Source organism: Phyllobates terribilis, unplaced genomic scaffold (genome assembly GCF_046119375.1).
Source record: "Phyllobates terribilis strain yellow unplaced genomic scaffold, ASM4611937v1 Scaffold_3__8_contigs__length_932513732, whole genome shotgun sequence".
Lineage (NCBI taxonomy): Eukaryota > Metazoa > Chordata > Amphibia > Anura > Dendrobatidae > Phyllobates > Phyllobates terribilis.
In genome coordinates, this window is record NW_027362763.1 from 914719656 (window position 1) to 914741436 (window position 21781).

Sequence of the window (21781 nt, forward strand, 5' to 3'; positions counted from 1 at the left end):
TGAAGTGAGATGGAATGATTCGGCGTTAAAATGTTTGTTTCTTGCTGGTCTAAGTGGTAGGGTTAAGGATCTGCTGATTGCTTTCCCTGCACCTGGAAACTTGCAAGAAGCCATGCAATTAGCTATACGGGTGGACAGGAGACTGCGTGCCAGGGTTAATGAGGAGAAAACTCCTGCTATGGCAGCTCCTAGTCATCAGAGGGTCTGCTCGGATGACGAGAACCGATGGAGATTGGGGTGATGCCACTCCGCTCTCAGGAAAAAGACCGCAGGTTTTCCAAGGGATTGTGTTTTTACTGTGGTAAATCTGACCATTTTGTTAAGAACTGTGAGCTTCTGTTAAACAAAGAAAAAAAAAGGTCAGTTACGCCCGTATTGCTTGTTTAAACTCTAAGGGAGTATTTCTTTCCGGGAGTACCTCATTGCAGGAGGAGTTGATTGAATTTCAGGTTTTTGTGGATTGTGGTTCTACACTAAATGTGATTGATAAGGGATTTTTGGAAAAACTTAAATTGGAACCTAAACCTTTGTCATCTCCTATTTCTGTGGTTGCTGTTGATAACACTCCTTTGAAATGTGTTACTCACAAGGTTTTTGAATTTCCCCTCACTATTAATGGTATTCACCAAGAGAAGTTGGATTTAGTGGTATTAAATAATTTATCTTCTCCAGTAGTGTTAGGTTTTCCTTGGTTAAAACTGCACAATCCTTTAATGGACTGGTCTACTAATGAGATTAAATCTTGGAGTCCTAAGTGTTATGATAAATGTTGTAACGGTCGCATTGCTGCTGTGGAAAGAGGGGAATTACCTGTACCTATTCAGGATTTTTGGAAGGTTTTTTCAGGGGAGGAGTCACAAATTCTACCTCCTCATAGGGACTATGATTGCACCATTGAGTTTGTTCCTGGAGCTACTCTTCCCAAGAGTCGCTTATTTAATCTTACTATCCCTGAAAGAAAAGCCTTGGAGGAATACATACAGACGAGCTTGGCTGCTGGTCACATTAGACCTTCTAAGTCACCTGTGGCTGTTAGATTTTTTTTTGTTAAATAAAAAGACGGTGGTTTACGTCCATGTCTGGACTTTCGCGAAATTAATAAAATTACAGTACACAATTCCTACCCACTGACGTTAATTCCTGACTTGTTTAACCAGTTAGTGGGGGCCAAGTGGTTCTCTAAAATTGATCTCTGGGGGGCATACAATCTGTTGCGAATGAAGGAGGGTGATGAATGGAAGACTGCTTTTAACACTCCGGTGGGTCATTTTGAGAATCTGGTTATGCCTTTTGGTCTTACCAATGCACCCGTGTTTTTTCAAAACCTTATTAAAGACATCTTGAGACCTTTGATTGGTAAGAATGTGGTGGTGTATTTGGATGACATTTTGATTTATTCGCCAGATCTGGATTCTCATTGGCAGAGCGTACGTGAGGTATTGCAGTTATTAAGAGACAATTCACTTTTTGCTAAGCTGGAGAAATGCGAGTTCGCTGTGCAGAGAATTAGTTTTTTTGGGCTACGTTATCTCCAGCGAGGGCTTTGAGATGGACCCGGTGAAGGTTCAGGCTGTTCAGGAATGGCCTATTGGTTTAAAATCGATACAGAGATTTTTGGGTTTCGCCAATTATTACAGAAAATTCATTAAGAATTTTTCTATAATTGTTAAGCCGCTGACCGATCTCACCAGGAAAGGTGCGAATATGGTCCAGTGGACTACTGAGGCCATTGAAGCTTTTGTGTATCTCAAGGAGAGGTTCAGTTCTGCGCCCATCCTTATGCAGCCTGATGAGACCAAGCCTTTTTTGGTCGAGGTTGATGCTTCTTCGGTGGGGGTCGGTGCCGTTTTGTCTCAGGAGAAAAAGGATGGGGTTCATCCCTGTGCTTTTTTATCGAAAAAAAATTCTGAAACCGAACTTAATTACGATGTTGGTAATCGGGAATTGCTGGCTATCAAACTCGCATTTGAACATTGGCGTCATTTCTTGGAAGGTGCTAAATTTCCCATTCAGGTTTTCACTGATCATAAGAATCTGATCTATCTAGATGCTGCCAAGCGCTTGAATGCCCGTCAGGCTAGGTGGGCACTGTTTTTTTCGCGGTTTAATTTTTCTGTTACTTACATCCCGGGTACTAAGAATGTTAAAGCTGATGCTTTATCTCGCAGTTTTTCTCCCATGGTTGGTACCGAGGAGGAGGAGAGCATTTTACAGGGAGGAGTAGCATTGGACTCCGTTTTGGAAGATGGGATTCTGAAAGCCCAGGAGGATGCCCCATCTAACACTCCCCATGGGAGGTTGTTTGTACCTAGAACCTTTAGGAGAGAGTTGTTTGTGGAGTATCATGAGTCTCGGTTGGCAGGTCATCCAGGAGTTTCTGAGACTAAGAGACTGGTAGGTCGCAGTTTTTGGTGGCCTGGGTGGCAGAAGGAAATCAATAAATGGGTGCGTCAATGTACTGTGTGTGCCAGGTCAAAGGCTTCACATGCTCCTGCTGCGGTGTTGCTTTGTCCTCTGGAGGTTCCTAGTGCACCTTGGACGCATCTTGCAATGCATTTTATTACTGACCTTCCTGTGTCCGAGGGTTTCACTGTCATCTGGGTGGTCGTGGACCGTTTTAGCAAGATGTGTCACTTGGTTCCTTTCATTAAACTACCCTGCGCTAAGACACTCGCTAAGGCTTTTGTCAAGGAAATTGTCAGACTCCATGGCGTTCCCACCGACATTGTTTCTGATAGGGGACCTCAGTTTGTGGCTCGTTTTTGGCGAGCCTTTTGTGACAGGTTGGGAGTCCATTTGTCATTTTCATCTGGGTATCATCCTGAGTCTAATGGACAGACAGAAAGAAAGAACCAGGATGTTGAACAGTTTTTGCGTTGTTTTGTGGCAGACAATCAAGAGGGGTGGTCTGAGTTTTTGCCACTTGCTGAATTCGCTCTTAACAACCATACATCCTCTTCTGCTGGGTGTTCTCCGGTTTTTTGTTGTACTGAGAGACATCCGTCGTTTGGTTCGTTCTCCAAATTGGTGTCCACTGTGCCGGAGGAGGAGAATTTTTTCGGTGATTTGGAGAGAGATTGGACTGATGTACGTTGTAACCTTCAAGAGGCTAACAAGTCTAAGAAGTATTTTAACAGGAAACGTCAAGAGGTTTTGTTTTGCTGTTGGTGACATGGTTTGGTTGTCCTCAAAGAATCTGCGGTTGAGGATTCCTTCTAAGAAATTGGGTCCGAAGTTTGTGGGACCATTTAAGGTGCTTCAGGTGGTTAACCAGTCTGCTGTTAGGTTGGAGGTTCCCTCCTCCTGGAAAATTAATCCGGTGTTTCATGTTTCCTTGTTGAAAAAAGCTGATGTATCGGATAGGGATGCCACTGTCACAGTTCCTCCGGTGGTGGAAGACGGTGAGTATGAAATTTCTCGTATCCTGAATTCCAGAAGGCATAGAGGGAGATTGCAGTATCTCGTCGCTTGGAAAGGTTTCGGTCCTGAGGATAACTCCTTTGTAAGGGCAGATGATGTCTCTGCTCCTAGACTTATCAGAGCGTTTCACAGGAGGTTTCCCGACAGGCCTGGGCCTGGAGGATCCGGAGGATCCTCATAGAAGAGGGGGTACTGTTAGAACCCTCCTGTTAGTTTTTTTCTATTTTGTGGTCACGTGACCTGCTGCCTATTTTTTCCAGCTCCGCCCTTCTGGCTTTGCTGGACTTCAGTGTTACTTTGACTCTTAATCTAGCCAGGTGCTTTGTACCTATCTCTATAGTTTGCTTGGTCCTTGGACCTCTAAGTATTTTTGTCTGTTTGTCTTTTTGCTCCGCTACAACTTCTGCTAGGAGGTGTCCAATTTTGTCCCAGTCCTTAGTACTTTTAGGGACCCCTTCCTTATATCTATAGGTCTGCGTTCAGACTAGCTGAGGACGAAGGCGGGTCTGTTCACAAGGAACAGGTTGCCCGCTGCATCGTAGGGAATCAGCTTAGTTCTATTGTAGGGACAGTTTTCCTATCTTTCCTTAGTTCTTGTAGCAGATCATAACAGGTATGTATGAGTTATAAATACCCTGGCCATCCGCATTGCTGGTTGGGGCGTGACCTCTGCTCAATACAAGTGAATGAAGTGAGGCCGCGCCCACTGCCTGGGGGTATGTATAACATATAGAATCATAGAATCATAGAATGGTAGAGTTGGAAGGGACCTCCTGGGTCATCTGGTCCAACCCCCTGCTCAAAGCAGGATTCACTAGATCATCTCAGACAGATGTCTGTCCAGCCTCTGTTTGAAGACGTCCATTGAAGGGGAACTCACCACCTCTCGTGGCAGCCTGTTCCACTCATTAATCACCCTAACTGTCACATACCCTCCGTTCCTGGGTCTGCAACCGGAAAATCCCCGCAGCGTACGGTGCATGCGCTGATGGGATTCATAAGTCTGTAGTCAGACAGAGCGACTGCAGATTTATCAGTTTTGACCGGACAACCCCTTTAACTCATCCTAGAGATGGGATAAAGGTTAGGGAGGCAAGGCAGTGGCTTCTGGAATCCTGATATCATATAAAGCTAAGCTTATGAAATTTTGTATTTAGTTTACACTATAATGCAAATGGTTATGTGTATGAGCCATTAGTGCGATCGACATGTAAAAAAATAGTTTTTCTTTCTTTCTTAGAATCTTAGAATTTAGTCACAATAAAGGAAGAAAGGTAAAAAGGCAAAAGAGTCCTTTCTAAGGTAGTCATCAAATAGAGACAGTGAGTGCACCATTGTCCCAGTTCCTGCCCATTAGTCAAAGCTAGTTGATAACGATGAAAAAAAGCACATTTTTATTTACTATACAACATGTTCCAGGCCAATGCCGTGGACTTCATCTGGTGCTCCCTTAAAGGTATTGAGCTTAGAGCCCACAGGAGAACCTTATGCACAAATCCTATCTGACTATACATAGGGTCTGTTAAAACTGCACAACTTTCATTCACATTCCGTATTAAAAAGCTGCATAAGGTATCCTCATATCTGTGTCTGATGTATGTGGGCAATCTGTGGTTTCTCTGTGTTAAATGTCCTCTTATATTCATAATGTGCTGAAGCAAACTTGTAACACTGCAGTCATGTAGAGTTGGAAAGTGCATGCTTGTGGGCAGCGCAGAGAAATAGGGATGCATTCATGTTTCAAGTCTATTTTTCTTAAGGCTGCGTTTAGACACAGCGGTCATCCTACAGCTTTAAACTGCAGCAGCCCTGTGCCGCTGCTGACTTTCTACTGTTTCCCTGCACAATTACTGAATCTTGCTGGAAAACAACTATCCCTTCATGTTCAATTGATTGTGCAAGGATACAGTAAGGGTATGTGCCCACGTAGCGTTTTACAAGTGTATTTGATGCGGAATTTCCGCAGCGGAAACACTTGTAAAACGCTTGGTAATCCGCACCCCATGGTCCCCAATGAGAATCCGCAAGTTCTATGTCCATGCTGCGGATTTTTCCGCAGCGTTTTTGATGCACACAAAAATCCACAGCATGTTCATTCATTTTGCGTTTCCGCATGCGGAATTGCCTTTTCAATGCAATAAAAAAAGCAAGGCAATTCCGCATGTCGAAAACGCGCGATAAACGCTTGCGAAATTCCGCATGCGTTTTTCCGGGAAATGACATGTGGAAATGAAGCGCAAATTTTCCGCTTCATTTCCGCAATGTGGGCACATACCCTTAAATGACCACAGCGGCACGGGGCTGCTCTGGTTAAAAGCTGCAAAATGACCTCTGTGTGTAAATGCAGGGTGTAATCTTACTGGCGTTTTATCATAGTAACCATCGTTTGAATGTCTTTTCGTAAATCAATAGTACAAGTTAAAATAAGAAACTTTGTCAGAGAAATCAGCTTCTTTCTATTTCAAATCATCCATGATCAAAATTTTCAATTCATGGTTAAAATCTGTGCTCAGTGAAGACAAACTTATCCATTACAGAGATAGGAGTTGCCAGTTGGTACTCATAAACTTCTATGGAGAACTGTAATTGTTTCAGAACTTGCAGCAGAATGTCTGTGCCTACCCCAAGCTGCTCCCTCACCCTCCATCTTCCCTTCTCCATAAGGTTTTAGAAGCACCATCTGCCATCTCATATCTCACTAATGGGAACCTCAATTTTACCCTTAAATTGAGAATGAAAGATCAACCCAGGAGGAGAAAGAAGCAGATTTCTCTGAAAAAATATATTACAAAGTTGCTTAATTTCATGAGTACTATTAACTTATGAAATAAAAATGAAAATAACGGTTAACCTTTAAGTTCTGCCATACCTAGTAGTAAGAGTACAGCACTTGGTGATCATGTGTCTTGCATGGTAGGTAGGTGACCATTCACATTAGGGAGAAGTGTGGCAGTGAAGGAATGAATCAGCTAGTTAAAAAAAATCCTATGGTGAGAAGCCCCTTTATTCAGTAGGGCTACCAATAAAAAAATTTAGAAGTCTGTTCATGCTGTATCCTGGCCTGTTGTGCATCAAATTATAGCATTATTGTGGATCAGCCATGAAATATAAGGGATATTTTCTACTGCTATGGAAAATAGGCTGAATAATTGTGGCCTTGCGGTCACATGTTGTGGAAATAAATATCAACAATTGGTTTTGACAGATTTTATTTTCCGCTTTAGTCTGTAATGGTAGAATCTGGAATGGCATGTATACTTTTGGTTACAATAAAGTATTGATTGCATTTGCCAACGCTATTTAAAACCTCAAACAAGCTTCCAGAAATCTATTAGCAACGTGAGGAAGTTTATTGCGGCTGCAAGTCTTCAGTCTGTAGGAAGTAATACCACATTGAAGAACCAATGAAGCTAACTGGAATTTCCACCCGAAGCAATGTAAATGTCTATCCTTATATAATACTACTTCAGTTCAGAGAGGGACAGAATAAAGCTGAGCAATTCAGTCATATAAGACACAAAAAGGAATGTTAGTTATTAAATGTGATACTCTGGCTAAAATAGCTTCTCAGGGTGTTTGTGATGAGGAAAGTTAAATGTCTGAAATGATGAAAACAACCAAGTGACTGGCGCCATCGCAGATAGACAGGCTGGAGCGTACACTGGGCACCTAAACAAATATAAAGCTTTATAAAATCTATTGCTGCGTAAGGCACACTAACAGTTTAATTAAAGCCATTAGGTAGAGAGCTTTATGGTGTAAACCGATGGCCTGCCACCCACACCAGCAAATACAATATTTATATCTAAATAAAACATTTGGGTTCATTCCTCAGTTTAGGATTATTTTACATTAGAAATGTGTTAACCGAGGCCAGATAGTAGGGAGGGCAAATGTGTAAACTACTCAGGGACTCTTAACAGCTAGGGATACCCACAAGTCGGTTATTGAACCTCTAGCTTATACCTAACACTTCCCAGACAACAAAAGACGTTGGAGATGAATAAGATTTAAAGTGCTGTTGGTATTTTAGGTGAACATTGTCTGTGTCTGCCTCTCAACGTTGGACATATCTCTGTGAATTTGCATGGAAAACTCTGTGTGCAATACATCATGGACATGTGAACAGCCCCTAGACTCATAGGTACGAGAGCTATGCATGAATAACATGGATTGCACTCAAACGTGAAAAACTGGCATGTGAATGAGCTCTAACAATGATTAGTCTTCTGGGACTGTCAGGAAAGCAGAGGGGAAGTAATAACGTTCCAATCCCTGGTGCTAGTCTAGTGCTGGCTCAGCCCCCCCATCCCCCATCACTGGTATCTTTGCTTCCTTTCTCTGGTGGGTGACATGCTCGCTGTGGGCAGTGATTGGCTACAGAGGTCAAGTGTTTATACAACCAGAATAGAATCCTTTTCAAGCTGTTCAAAAATGAGGAAACAGAGCAGGATGTGAATTTTCAGATATATCATGTCTGAATTTAAGAATTTAAATTTGCTTCCAACTCTTAGGCAATGTTCACACGTTCAGTATTTGGTCAGTATTTGACCTCAGTATTTGTAAGCCAAAACCAGAAGTGGAACAATCAGAGGAAAAGTATAATAGAAACACGTCACCACTTCTGTATTTATCACCCACTCCTGGTTTTGGCTTATAAATACTGAGGTAAAATACTGACCAAATACTGAACGTGTGAACGTGACCTTAATGAAAACCTATCACAAGATTTTTTATACCCCAAACTGATGTCCTTTATGTAAAGACATTGTAATGCTCATTTCATCCATACCTTTATTTTAGAAGTTTGCTTTCACATTTTAAAGAAATTTATTGCTGAATTGTTATGCAAATGACTCACAACTGCAGTGGGCTGGCACCTCCATCAGTGATGGAAATGTTACTCTTCTTTCAGTGACCTAACTATCCCGCCAAAGAGCTAGTACAAGAGCCGTTATTCACCAGGTCATCCATGCATAGTACAGTCCTGATGAAGAAGACTTTCAGTGTTTGGCACCATTTGCATAGTTTGCAGATTGCACCAGGCCCTGGCTGTCTTCTTTACTCCTGCTACTCCTCACAACGGTCATCCTAATGAAGAGGACGGTCAATGTCTGGCACAATGCAGATGGCAGCGGACACTCACAGTCTTCTTCATCAAGACCTTATTGTGCTTGTATTTCCCTGGTGAATGATGGTGCTTGCAGGAGATCTCAGGCAGAAGAGGCAGGTCACTGTAAAAACAGTGACCTGTCAATCACCGACAGGAAACAAGCGGCAGGTGGGGAATAGGGAAGAGAGGAAGCAGAGCTGGAAGTGGAGTGCCTGACTACTTCATTTGCATAGAAATTCAATGATTTTCTCTAAAACATAAACCCAGATTTCTAAAATTAAGGCATGGATGTACTCAGTATTACACTGCTTTTACATAGATAGCAATAGTTTGGGGTATAAAAATCTGATTGCAGGTTTTCTATAAGTCATTACTACTTCTGTAGTTTTTGTAGTTTCAATTTTTGTAATTCTCAAGATGCCAAGTCTGAAAATGAGCAAAATCTTTAGCAGACTTTCAACTTCAGGAACCAATATCCCCACATACTAATTCCCTATTATGCCAGAAAATGAAAGGTTAGCGGAAAAAGAAAATTAAATGCAGTCCTAGCAGAATTTTGATATTTGACAGCACTTCAGAATCCAAGAAACATGCATACAAAAATATTTGATTTTTCCAACAATTTAAATGGGTAAGACATTACATTTCTTCAAGATTAGATTGTGCGTGTGTCTACCCTCTTGCCCATGCCACATGCAAATTAGCCTTTAGGTTGGGGACGATGGGTGGCATATTTAACTATATTTTTGGAAGGCTGGAAACCAACTTTTAACAAGTATATTAATGATTCAGAATTAGGCCATCACTCAGATCACAGCAATTATTCAGGAGGATGAAAGCAACAACTTAATCCTACTACTTTTTCCTTGTTCTACTTAAAATCTCCCCAAATGTTTTGGACTCCCCCTGAGCCAATTACCCTATTTCAACAACTAATCTTTCAGTTGAATTGCATCACTACTAAAGAGCAGTAGTAAATCTCAAAACGAAAGAATCAAAATCCCATGAAATTCTTCCAAGAAAATTAATACAAGTTTACATTTTCTCATAGTCACATGTTTGACTTCATGAAGATTTTTGACATGAACTCTCAGAAATACAGTGAAAAGACGAACCATGCTGAGGTTCCAAAATCATCTGCCATGTCATAGAAAAACATTTCATTATCTAGCAAGCTTTAGATGTCAGGAATTGGGTTGATCAAGGACTGGCCAGCTGGATGTTCGCGCCAAGGAAAATAAGCTATGCATCCTCCTAGACATAGTAACAAGCATAAGAACATGTGATTAGGTGTGTCCTCTCTTGAGAATGACTTGTGCTCATGCTTATGTTACTACTGGTTTCTTCAGGAGGTGACAGAATGTAATTAATTTGCAACTAATATGTATAAAGACACTTGAATACATGGTAAAAATATTTCAGTGCTTAATAGAATTCTACAAGGAAGTGATTTTAGTCCTGAAACTATATACCTTGCTTGTAAATGGGACATGTTTAGCCTTCCACTGAACTGCCATCATTCTTAAAGGACATTACCTCATCCTTCAGTTGGGAGAGTCACAAAAGAATGTGGAAGCATTTTAACATCTGTATTACAAATGCAAGATGTAGACACCCTGCGGTTCTAAATTTTAATCTAAGTTTGGCTTAGGAGAACGGCAAGGGTCTGTGTAGTACAGAAGTTAAAATGTAGCCACATTCAGGGCTGCCATCAGGGGATTACTGCCTTTATGCGGCCCAGTGAGCAAAAGTTTTGTTTCTGCTCACCGGGCACCAGGAGCAGGTTTCCGCCAGTTCAGTAACTGAATGTGTGTCCTCAGATGTACATTCAGTTCAAATATATTGCCATGCAGGAAGCCACTGGTTTCCTACGCGGCAACAGTTAACAGCAGACAGTCAGTGAGAGACCGGCAGCTGACGTTGGCTCGCACGTCTCTGGCATACGACGTCATTGCCATGTGTTGACACGTCCGCACCTCGAATGAATGAGAAAGAGGATGCCACTGGAGCGCAGTCAGGTAAGGAGAAAGCTTTGTTTTTTTTCTTTTTGTACTGAAAGCCGCAATATGGGGGCAGGATGGAAACACATGGGCCAGGATGGGAGATCACATGGGGCAGGATGAAAACACATGGGGCAGGATGAAAACACATGGGGCAGGATGGAGACTCATGGGACAGGATGGGAGATCATATGGGACAGGATGGGAGATCATATGGGACAGGATGGAGACGCCTGGGGCCAGGATGAAGACACCTGGGGCAGGATGGAGACCCCTGGGGCCAGGGTGGAGACCCCTGGAGACAGGATGGAGGCACCTGGAGACAGGATGGAGACCCCTGGAGACAGGATGGAGACCCCTGGAGACAGGATGGAGACCCCTGGAGTCAGGATGGAGGCACCTGGGGCCAGGATGTAGGCACCTGGGGCCAGGATGGAGACACCTGGGGCCAGGATGGAGACACATGGGGCCAGGATGGGAGGACACATGGAGGCAGGATGGGAGGACACATGGAGGCAGGATGGGAGGACAAATGGGGGCAGGATGGAGACACATTTGGCCAGGATGGAAGGACATCTAGAGGCAGGATGGAAGGACATATGGGGCCTGGATGGAGACACATGGGGCCAGGATGGGGGATGTTATTACAGGAAGGGGCAAGGATGTGGGACATTATTACCGTAGGGGCCAATTAAGGGATATTATTACTGATGGGATGTATGTTATTTTTGAGGACACTTTTTTCAGTGGGGAGGTCCTGTTACTGTGCAGGGTGACACTATGTTGCTTTTTTTCTTCATCTGGTGCAGTGTAGAAGTTGGGGTAAAATTGGGGAATGTACTCTAGATAATTGTTATTTTCTGCAGAGACGAGTTCTGGCTGGAAGAAGTGGTGGTGGTCTGCGCTGGATAAAGAATAAAAGTGAAGATGAATATCTTCAACTAGAGACATCACTGGTTAGTCAGTGTATTACCTGCACACTTACACTATACACTGTATAATATGTACAGAGCTCCTGTGTATGATGTCACTGGTGATCCCTGTATTACCTGCATATTAGAAACTATATATAGAGCTCCTGTGGATAAAGTCACTGGTGAGTCACTGTATTACCTGTACACTGACACTATATACAGAGCTCCTGTGTTTAATGTCACTGGTGATCCCTGTATTACCTGTATTCTTATGCTGTACACTGTATATTATATACAGATCTCCTGTGTATAATGTCACTGTATTACCGGTACACTTACACTATACACTGTATACTATGTACAGAGCGCCTGTGTATAATGGCACTTATGGTAATATTAGTATTGTGTTTTTTTTTATTAATGATCAGTATTGTAGTATTCGGTCACTATGTGGTGGTAATATGTGATCTGGCCATGATGTGACAGTATTTGTCCCTTGTATGCGATATTATTTGGTCACTATGTGGTGATAATATGTGATCTGGTCATGATGCGGTGGTATTTGTTCCTTATTTGATCACTATGTGGTGGCAATATGTGATCAGGTCATGGTGTGGTGGTATTTATCACTTTTATGTGGTCTTATTCGGTCACTATGTGGTGGTAATATGTAGTCCAGCCATAGTGTGACAGTATTTGTCCTTTTGTCCCTTCTACCTGGTATTATTGGTCATTTTAAAAATGTATGTGACACATTCCCTTAAAGAAAAATAAAGAAAAATATACCTAAAAAGAATATTGGATATTTTAACAAATTTTTAATAGGTTAGAGTAGGGCCTGGACAAAATCTATCTTGTCATGGTGGAAGGCTTAAAAAAATCTTTTGGCCAAGACAAAAGCTGATGGCTATGTATGTGATATGGTGTTCGGTGGGAACTGTTAATGTGTGATTGGTTAGGATGTGGTGCAGAAGTGGAGTTTTTCTAAGAGTGGGCGATGGGACTTTGGAAGGTTTGAGAGGTGGAGACAGAGCTGGGGTGGAACCTTGGCCAGGTCTCAAGGGGGCCCAAAAATTTTGCCAGTATGGGGCCCTGCAATTCCTGGCAGCCCTGGCCACACTTCACCTGTTTGATACTGATCTCTACTCAAATGTTATGTTTTAGTGGTCCTGATATCTCAAAAAGTCAGATTGCAAGCTATGGGTATTATAGTTCTGCAAGCAAAGTTTATTCATTGTATAATGAAAAGTTACACAATTTTTAAATATACATTCTCTGTAAATTATTCACAGTTTTCAAGATTTTTGCTTGCAGTCATTCAGTGATAATCCTCACTGTCCAAGAGAAATAAAGTTGATTGGCACATCCAAAAAATAGATAAAATCTTTAAATTTTATTCCGTAAGTATCAAACAATTAAAAACAACATATCGCAGATGGAAAAAACACTCTGACGAGTTTATCTATTTTGTGGATGTGCCAATCACCTTTATTTTTTTGGGGATTAAATTCCTGACGGTCAGCTCAGTGTGTTATTAAGTTGATTCCCAAGCGAAAAGTCACTGGTTCGAATTGAGGAGCAGCCATGAAGAAGATTTCCCAAGAAAAGAGAAACAGCATCATCCAGCTCATCGATAGCAGTCTCTCAGCCAAGAAAATTGCCAAATTGCATCATGCGACTGCCATGACAGTTGGAAGAATACAAAATGAAGTCCATCCATCCATTCAAAAGCCAAGAAGTGGATGTCCAGGCAAAATATCGGAGTCAACAATTCGGCTCATCACAAGGTCTATCAATTCTGGTGCGACAAACACGGCAGTGGAGGTGGCTCGTATTCTTCATAATAGGGAGATCACAGACGTCCATGCAAGTACCGTGAGATGCACATTATACAACTCTGGAAATGGTGGCCCGAAAAATGGTGAAGAAGCCTCAACTTTAATATCGTCATAAGACGCGTTGCCTTGAGTTTGCAAAAAAGTATGAAAAGTGGACAGTAGAAGATTGGAAAAAGGTGATTTGGAGTGATGAGATGAAAGTCAATACACTAGGCTCTGATGGGTGCAAATGTGTCTGGAAGAAAAAAGGGAAAAAGGGGCTAATGGATTGAGAAATTGAAGGAACTGGTCAAAGGTGTTGGATACTTGACCAGAATCGATGATGGTCTCAATGCTGAGCTTTATGTAAGCATCCTACAAGACGAATTACTTTGCACACTTGAGTACTATGGATATGAAAAGAATGATAGTGTTCCTGCAGAACAACGACCCAAATCATACATCGAGATTGGCAAAGAAATAGTTCAATGACAATGAAGTAGAGGTGCTGGATTGGCTCCCACAGTCCCGAGACCTCAACCCAATGAAACACTTGTGGGTAGAGTGGAAGAAATAGCTGTATACATACCCAAGTGAGTCGACTAGTATACACCAGCTTTGGGAACATGTAGAAGAGACCTGGGATCAGATTTTGGTTGAGACATGCATGAATCAGTTTGAGAGCATGCCCAGAAGGATTCAGGCAATGTTAAAAGCTTAAAGTGGCTTTCCAAAATACTAAAACTTAAAATTTTGACTTTTTGGATCAAAACAGTAACAATGCAGTGACATGAGAAGAATCTGCAAAACTAATCATATGCTAAATGTTTGCAAGTCAAATTTATGTATGAGATAGCCAAGATAATTGTCTATAAAATGATGCTAGTATCACGTTTGAAGCAGTAGTGGATGGTGAGATATGGAGCCTGAAAGTCAAAACATTTTTACCCTTTTCTCGTCAGTGTAAGTGTTGGGTGTTTTTTCCTGTTTGTCATACCTGATGAAGGGTACAAACTGTCTCTGAAACGCAATAAATCTTTTTAACCTGGAACCATCCTCTACTTCACCATAGCGTCCACATTACCTCTCCCTTCTTAATTCATTACTGTGAGGGGCTTGTCCAAATCATGCTTTTGGGGGATTCATATGGAACAGTCAACTTGGTCCTGAATATGTGGCCTGAACATAATGTAAACAGTGCCTTATATATAGTGGGTTCGTTTCATTGCAGCCATTTGGTAAATTCTAAAAAGTTCTTTTTTTTCTCATTAAAGTACACTCTGCACCCCATCTTGACTGAAAAAAAAAACAGAAATGTAGAAATTTTTGCAATTTTATTAAAAAAGAAAAACTGAACAGAATTGTGGCAAGGCACAGATCTGGCCAAGGTTACAAAATAATTTCTGCAGTACTCAAGGTTCTTAAGAGCACAGTGGCCTCCATAATTCTTAAATGGAAGAAGTTTGGGACCACCAAAAGTTCTCTTAAGCCTGGCCGTCCAGCCAAACTGAACAATCGTGGGGATAGAGCCTTGGTGAGAGAGGTAAAGAAGAACCCCAAGATCGCTGTGGCTGAGCTCCAGAGATGCAGTAGGGAGATGGGAGAAAGTTCCACAAGTCAACTATCACTGCAGCCCTCCACCAGTCGGGCCTTTAAGGCAAAGTGGCCCGACGGAAGCCTCTCCTCAGTGCAAGAAATATGAAAGCCCGCATAGAGTTTGCTCAAAAACACATGAAGGATCCCAGTAACCTTCTTTTGCAAAGCCCTGAGGAGCAGATGCTCAACCTCTGCTTCATTCATTGTCTATGGAAGTGTTTCTCAAGTCCAGTCCTCACGGACCCTCAACAAAGGTTCTCTTTATAGTATATTATGAAGTCATGACCTGCTGGGGGGCCTTATGGACTGAAGTTGAGAAACAATTGTCTATGACACTGCAGGAAAAAGCTGAGTATAGTATTGTAGCATGGCCACATCTCCACTGACAGTGCTAGGACCTATAGAAGAGGACACTCAGAGGACCCCAGTTCACAAATTGCCAGATGTAGGACCTTCTACAATGAGACATTTATGGACATAAAAAAATGTCTGAGGTGAGAATATGCCTTTAGGTGTCAGAACATGTATTGTTTTATTAGTTTTGTTTCAAAAACCCTTGCATTTTTTTAAATATAGTAAATAGTCTCCTTCTCAGTTAAAGGGAAACTGTCAACAGTTTTGTCACACAACATCTAAAAATAACACCTTATTCAGCATCTGTGCTGCTTTCCCTAAATCCTTATATAACCCCCTGACTCCCCTTGTATGGCCCCAAAAAACTTATTAATTTTTCCCGTGCTGTATGCTAATTGGGTCCGTCTGGTGCGATGGGCGTGGCTTCAGGGCTCTCCATCCCTACCCCGGCTGCTGCTTGCCATCCTTGATGCGGATGATGCCTCCTGCATCACCCTCATCGCCGTGAGAAATCTCATGCCTGCGCAGACAAATTGCATCTTGCGCCTGCGCAGTATGCTTTGCCCAGTCTGCAGTTGGGCAAAGCAGCGGAGGCATGAGACACGACTTTTCTGCGCAGGCGTGAGATTTCTCACAGCCATGAGGATGACGCAGGAGGTGTCATCCACGTCAAGGATGGCAAGCAGCATAAGAGGGGAGGGGATTTAGGGAAAGCAGTGCAGACGCTGAATAAGGTGATATTTTTAGCTGCTATGTAACAAAACTGGTGACAGGTTCCCTTTAAGTATTGTCCTCATTGACTGAAGACTTTTAATGTATGCTTACCATTTTGGTAAGCAAAAAAAATGGCATACATTGTTTACAGAGGTGCCCTGTCTTTAAAGCAAGTTTAATGTTAAGTTTTCCTAATGTCCTCATAGTAATAATGCAAAGTTTGGAACGGAACCAACTGGCTTGATCTAAAAACTTGTGCTTCATTTTGTATTTTTTCCAAACATCTTGCTCCATTTTCCTGAAGTCTCTATTTCCATTTTGTTAATGAAAATTAATTTATTTTTAACTGTACAGCAAGTTCTTGGTGTCTTTACTACCTATGGAAAACCAATAATGTGCCAACAGCTGGAAACACTAAACAGCCACATTGAACACCTGCTCCACATTTATATTCTTTCCTTCCCTTCCTACACAAACAATATGATATGTTATTGATTGTCTGGGCACATCACACCAATGGAATCACCAAGTGGTGCAGGATTTACAAATAAGAAATACGTTGTACAGAAATATTGCAATGTAACATAAAATTATAACTTGTCCATTCGGACATTCACACATCTAGTAGAATTGACCCAGAAGGCAAAATAACCTTGGAGGCAAGCAGATTATGTCAGCTACCCCTCTCCTGTAGTCTAACACATATAACTTGTAATATCATAAAGGCAGTCTGGATTCCTTTTGTAAAAATGAATGATCTTTGATTCTAACATTCAGTGACAGAAAATTCCATAGTCTTTTTACTCTTACAGTAAGAAAACTGCTTCCTTTGGACCAATGACTTCCAACCCTACTATCATTCTGAAAGTCTTGAAGAAAACCCATTTGGTAAAGGAATGTGTAAAACATTCTACAATTCTGGTCTACATTTTGGCTGTGATATGTTAAATGTTTTAGTAAGCATTTCAAATCAATTTCTCTACTGTAAATGTGACAAGACTTGTAGCTCCTGTCTTCCAGGGCAGAGATTCCCAACCTGTAGCTCGCAAGCCTCTTGTGGTTTGCAGGCCGTTAACATGTTGATTGCGACGGCTGTAGCAGAAGAGTGCTGCTATTATTAAAACGGCTATGCTGCAGCCTTCGCTCTTTGGGTGTCGACCAGAATGTTTTTGCTTTGCTCTTCCTCAGGCGAGATTGATGACATGGCTCCCTGCTGCGTCACTTAGCCAAAGTGAACAAAATGTTCTTTGGGGCCTTCAGTCATTTGGGGTTGATATGACTGTTGGGGTAGCAGGAGCCACATTTAATTAGGAGTGATGTGAGTGATGTGGTTGTGGAGAATGTCCCGAGTCAGTAAGGGGAAACTGAAGGCCATCTTTCAACAACATCAGGGTTATATGAATGATCGCCCCCCTCCCACAGCACCCTCACACTTACAGGCTTTAGTGAAGATTGAGAGGGGGACCCTTAGGCTGCATTCACACATTGCAGGCAAAGTATAATTTTTTGTGGCAAAAGAAATGCACCATTTTCCATGATTTTTAAAAATTGCTACAAAAACATTGTGGTTTTAAAGCAATTGTGGCACAAACATGTAAATGCAGCCTTAAACAGTTATGACTTTATTGGTAATATAAAAAGAGAGCTTTTCCGTCCCTTTACCAACATGTGAGGTACATTTGATGCAGGCTCGCAAGCCGAACCCGCATCTTTCCCAGCAGATGATGGCTGTATTACTTAGCCATCATCTGCCGCTAACCTGTTAAATGCCGCTGTCAATCTCTTACAGTGGCATTTAAAGTGCACAGGCGGGGGGGGCGCATCATTCCATAAGTCCATTGTCACCTCTGTTACGCAATCACAAGGCGACCATGGGTCGCCATGATGGCAGGGGGTCTTTTAAAGAATATTTATTGTGAAAGCCAGCCTGTAGCTGGTGTTCATAGGAGACTGTGATTTTTGCTATACATAGAAGTACTGTAGTATAGTGTGTATAGCACAAGCATTTAGTTGATCGTAGGTTCAAGTCCCCTAAGTGATCTAATAAATATAGCGGAAAGTGAAAAAATGTTTTAAAAATTATGAAAAGAATAAAAAGTCTTAAAAGTTCAACTCACCATTTTTCCCCATTTTCCCCCATTAAAAATAAAAAAATAAAAAAAATGAAAAATCCACATATTGCTACTTCCGCAAAAGTCCGATCTATCAAAATAAAAAATTAATTAACCCAATTGGTAAACGGTGTAATGAGAAAAAAATCAAAATGCCAGAATTGCGTTTTTTCGGCCAAAGCAACACTGCAATAAGTGGTGATAAAATCATTGTATTTAACCCAAATGGTATCAATTAAACATCAGCTCAAGAAGCAGAAAATAATCCCTCACAGAGCTGAATGTGACTCTGTAGGTCAGAAACGTTGGAGACCACTGTTCTAGGGAATGTCTGATCAAGTTCCAAAAAACTCTAAGGTTGATGGGAATCCAGGCTGGAAGACAGCTCTAGATGAACTGGATGCCCCCTTGTTAAAGTCATATTAGAAAAAGACCATGCTTTACCCTTCATATATTTTTACACAGCGATTGCTTTGACACGCAGCTGTCTTTTCTTCACACAATACTTTCAATAATCTTACTAAATACTGCGGTCCATTCTTGTTCTAGGAATAATATTTCACAGCATAATCTTGATGAGAACAGTGATCTCTAACCTAACTATGCATGAACCCCTGAAAATTGTTTTATTCTATTACTACTACTTCATAAACACTTGGTGTAGTGAAGGAAAAGCATCTAATTTGGCAATTATCTATGAGGAAGTTAAAGGGGTTGTCCGGTCACAGCATATTGATGACCTATCATTGGCTAGGATATTAATATCAGATCAGTGGAAGTCTGACATTTGGGATCCCTATTGATCAGCTATTATTTGCTTCAGTGGCTGTCAGATGTAAACACTTTGAACTGTGTTGCACTGTGAAGCTCCATTCAATATGTAGCACCCACTGCCATGTATTGCAGAGCAGCTCCTATTCAAGAGAACCAGAGCTGTTCTGCAGGACTCATCAGCAGCTCTCAAACATTAATTTCAGCTGCACAGTTTTTACAACCAGCAGAGCCTAGAGCAAATAACAGCTGATCAGTGGTGGGGCCAGGTGTCAGACCTATCTTATGGTTCGGTCATCAGATTGTTGCACACCGCCAACCCCTTATAGTTTGCCACTCCTGCTGTAAAAGTGACAGCTCTTGTTTCAGCAGGCTCAGGCGGAAACCCTAAAGAGGGACCATGTAATCCTTGTAAAAAATCAGTGCTGCAGAGATTCACCCAAAGTTTCCAACATCACCCAAATTGTTAATCTGCTTTTCTTTTCTTAAAGCCTACAGATAGATATAGACTACTCATTCCAACCTGGCTCCACAAAGAAGCTAGAGAAATTTCAGATTTCCTGATGAATTAATTTTGATCTCTCCCGTGATATAAACAGAAGCCTGGATAGCTTTATGCTGTGGCTTAGTGACAAGACATAAGGTAGACCAATCGTCTCCACAATTTTGTTTATTCAGCTTTATAGCATGACCATCCAAATAGGGGTAGAAGAAGATAGCTGTAGGCACCTGCTAAGCAATTTCTACTATAAGTGATGAACTGTAATTTATGGAAAATATATAACTTGCACACTTAAAGGACGACTTCAGTGAATTTTTTTATTTCTCCCATAAGTAGCAATTGTGTATGTATGTGTAATAAATGCAGTGATATACTCACCGGTCACCATCTTCCACTGATCCAGTTGACCCTACTTTTGTCCTGCCACAGCATACAATGTCCGCTTTGTGGAGCGGAGGTCGCTTTTGACACTGTGCGATCTGGCAGGTTACTGAACAGCCTGGAGCACCAGTGGAAAAGGTAGAAGATGGTGACCAGCGAGTATGCTACAGGACTCATTACACATACACATCATTGCTACCAAAGGAAGAAATAAACAAAAATTCTCCGGAGTGAACCTTTAATGAGAACTGCACAGCAGTAAGATGACCAGAGCTTTTTAAAAGTTCATTCAATATAAAACAGTTGTTTAATGGAAGGCAACCTACAGTATAGCTTGTCCTCTCTCCAGGATATTTTACAACATACTGTAGACTTATAAATTTGTTGGCCTAAGATTTTAGCAATTTCTTAAAACTGGTAGAGAAGCTAATATCTTTTTAACATTAGATGATGAGCTGACCAACAAAGTTACAAGTATATTGGGTTCACACTCAGTACTTTAATATACCTCACTTTTTGTGGAATTAGCACAAAGATAATAAACGCTAAATAAAAAAAAATGATATACATATATATATGCTAAAGTCTAAGGGGAGACTTCATCAGATATACTGAATAATATTATATAGTGAAGTTCAAAAAATTATACAGGTTAGGACAGGTCATCAAAAAAATCAGTAGTCATACAAAAAATTACCTTCAATTAAATAAAAATGAAGGTGTGTCACATATTTTATAATCTCTTAATTAGGTATTGGCAGTCAATTATATCACTGCCAAAGTTGTGACCAGTCGTGGTCCATCTATGGATCAAAAATACATGTTTTATTTAGGATAAAAATACATTTTCACTACTCTACAATGTATATGTGAATCAATGATGGATCAATCTGGCCTAATGACCCCTAATGTCCTAAATACACTGCAAAACTAACCATACCTTACACATCTTTAGATTTCTTCTGGCACCCTAAAGGCAAAATTATTTGTAGACAACAATATATGTTACAGACAGAAGAGTTCATAAAATCTTCAACAATCAAAACAAGTTAGAGTCCCCATGTCATACCTGTTACTGCAGCTGATGATTCTAGAAGGGTCAGCAGCAAAAAAGCCAGGATAGACAAGAAAGCAGGCATTTGGCTGGTCCTACTCCTTGGAGCCATCCTAGACATAAACCACCAAGACAAAGCAGGTAGGAAGAATGGAGGCAGGAAAAGAGAAAACACCAAGAAATAGACCTACATACAGGATGCAAGAAAATCCTTCTGTGGTACAACTTCAGACACTACTTCTAACTAACACATCCAGAAGTTGTCTCAGCCTTTCCCCTTTTCATCTGTCTTTCCTTTGCAATCCCTCTTCTGTCCTATAGACAAGGAAATGATGTGCTGCATCCATAAGCAGAGGTAGGGTGCCCTCTAGTGCATATCTCAGCCTAGCATGTTCGACAGAAAAAGCTTTAGGAAAAAAAATCTGCATAAAAGGTAAAAAAAAAAAAAAGTTTTGTATTGTCCATACAACAATATTGAAGGGTGAACTGAAAAGAAAATACCTCATCCCAGTAGTAGGATCGCCGGTTGACCGCCACTCTAACCTGTATATTCTTAACTACACATAGTTAAAAAAGTTGTTCCCTTTCACCCATTTTAAGCCCACAGGGTCAGTACTGTGTGAAATAAAATAATGTGCTTTACTTAACCTCCTGGGTCCAGTGCTGCTACTTCGCTGCTGCCCCGGGCTGTATTGATCAACTCCAGTGATGACTTCAGCATTGCAGCCAATTAACAAGAGACAGAGGCCTTTTTATTTAGAGCTAATTTTGCTGATCTTTACCACGGTATGTGTGGTTCCAGAATTCTCTCCGTTGGGTCTTTAGACTGCTCTGCATTATTACCTGTAAGCGACGCCCTAGATAAAAAGATCCATATCTCTGGAACTACAGATTTTAAAAAAAGGAATACTCGGGGCAGTGGGAATAAAATACAAGAAAGAATGGTCCACTTTAACTACAGTATATGCAGATGCAATGAAGACTGGTGGTCAAATGTGTTTTTTGTAAACTCAGTAACCAAAATGTGACAGAGA

General features: G+C 41.3%; 1 protein-coding gene across 1 annotated transcript in view; it reads right to left on the minus strand.

Annotated features, from left to right (window-relative positions):
- FNDC1 (fibronectin type III domain containing 1) overlaps nt 1–21055 on the minus strand; it is a 333787-nt gene extending 312732 nt beyond the window's left edge. The window contains exon 1 of the mRNA XM_073672788.1: nt 20763–21055. Coding sequence (XP_073528889.1) covers nt 20763–20868 — 106 coding nt within the window. The 5' untranslated portion in view covers nt 20869–21055. The remainder of the gene's footprint in view (nt 1–20762) is intronic.
- Nucleotides 21056–21781: the final 726 nt, after the last annotated feature.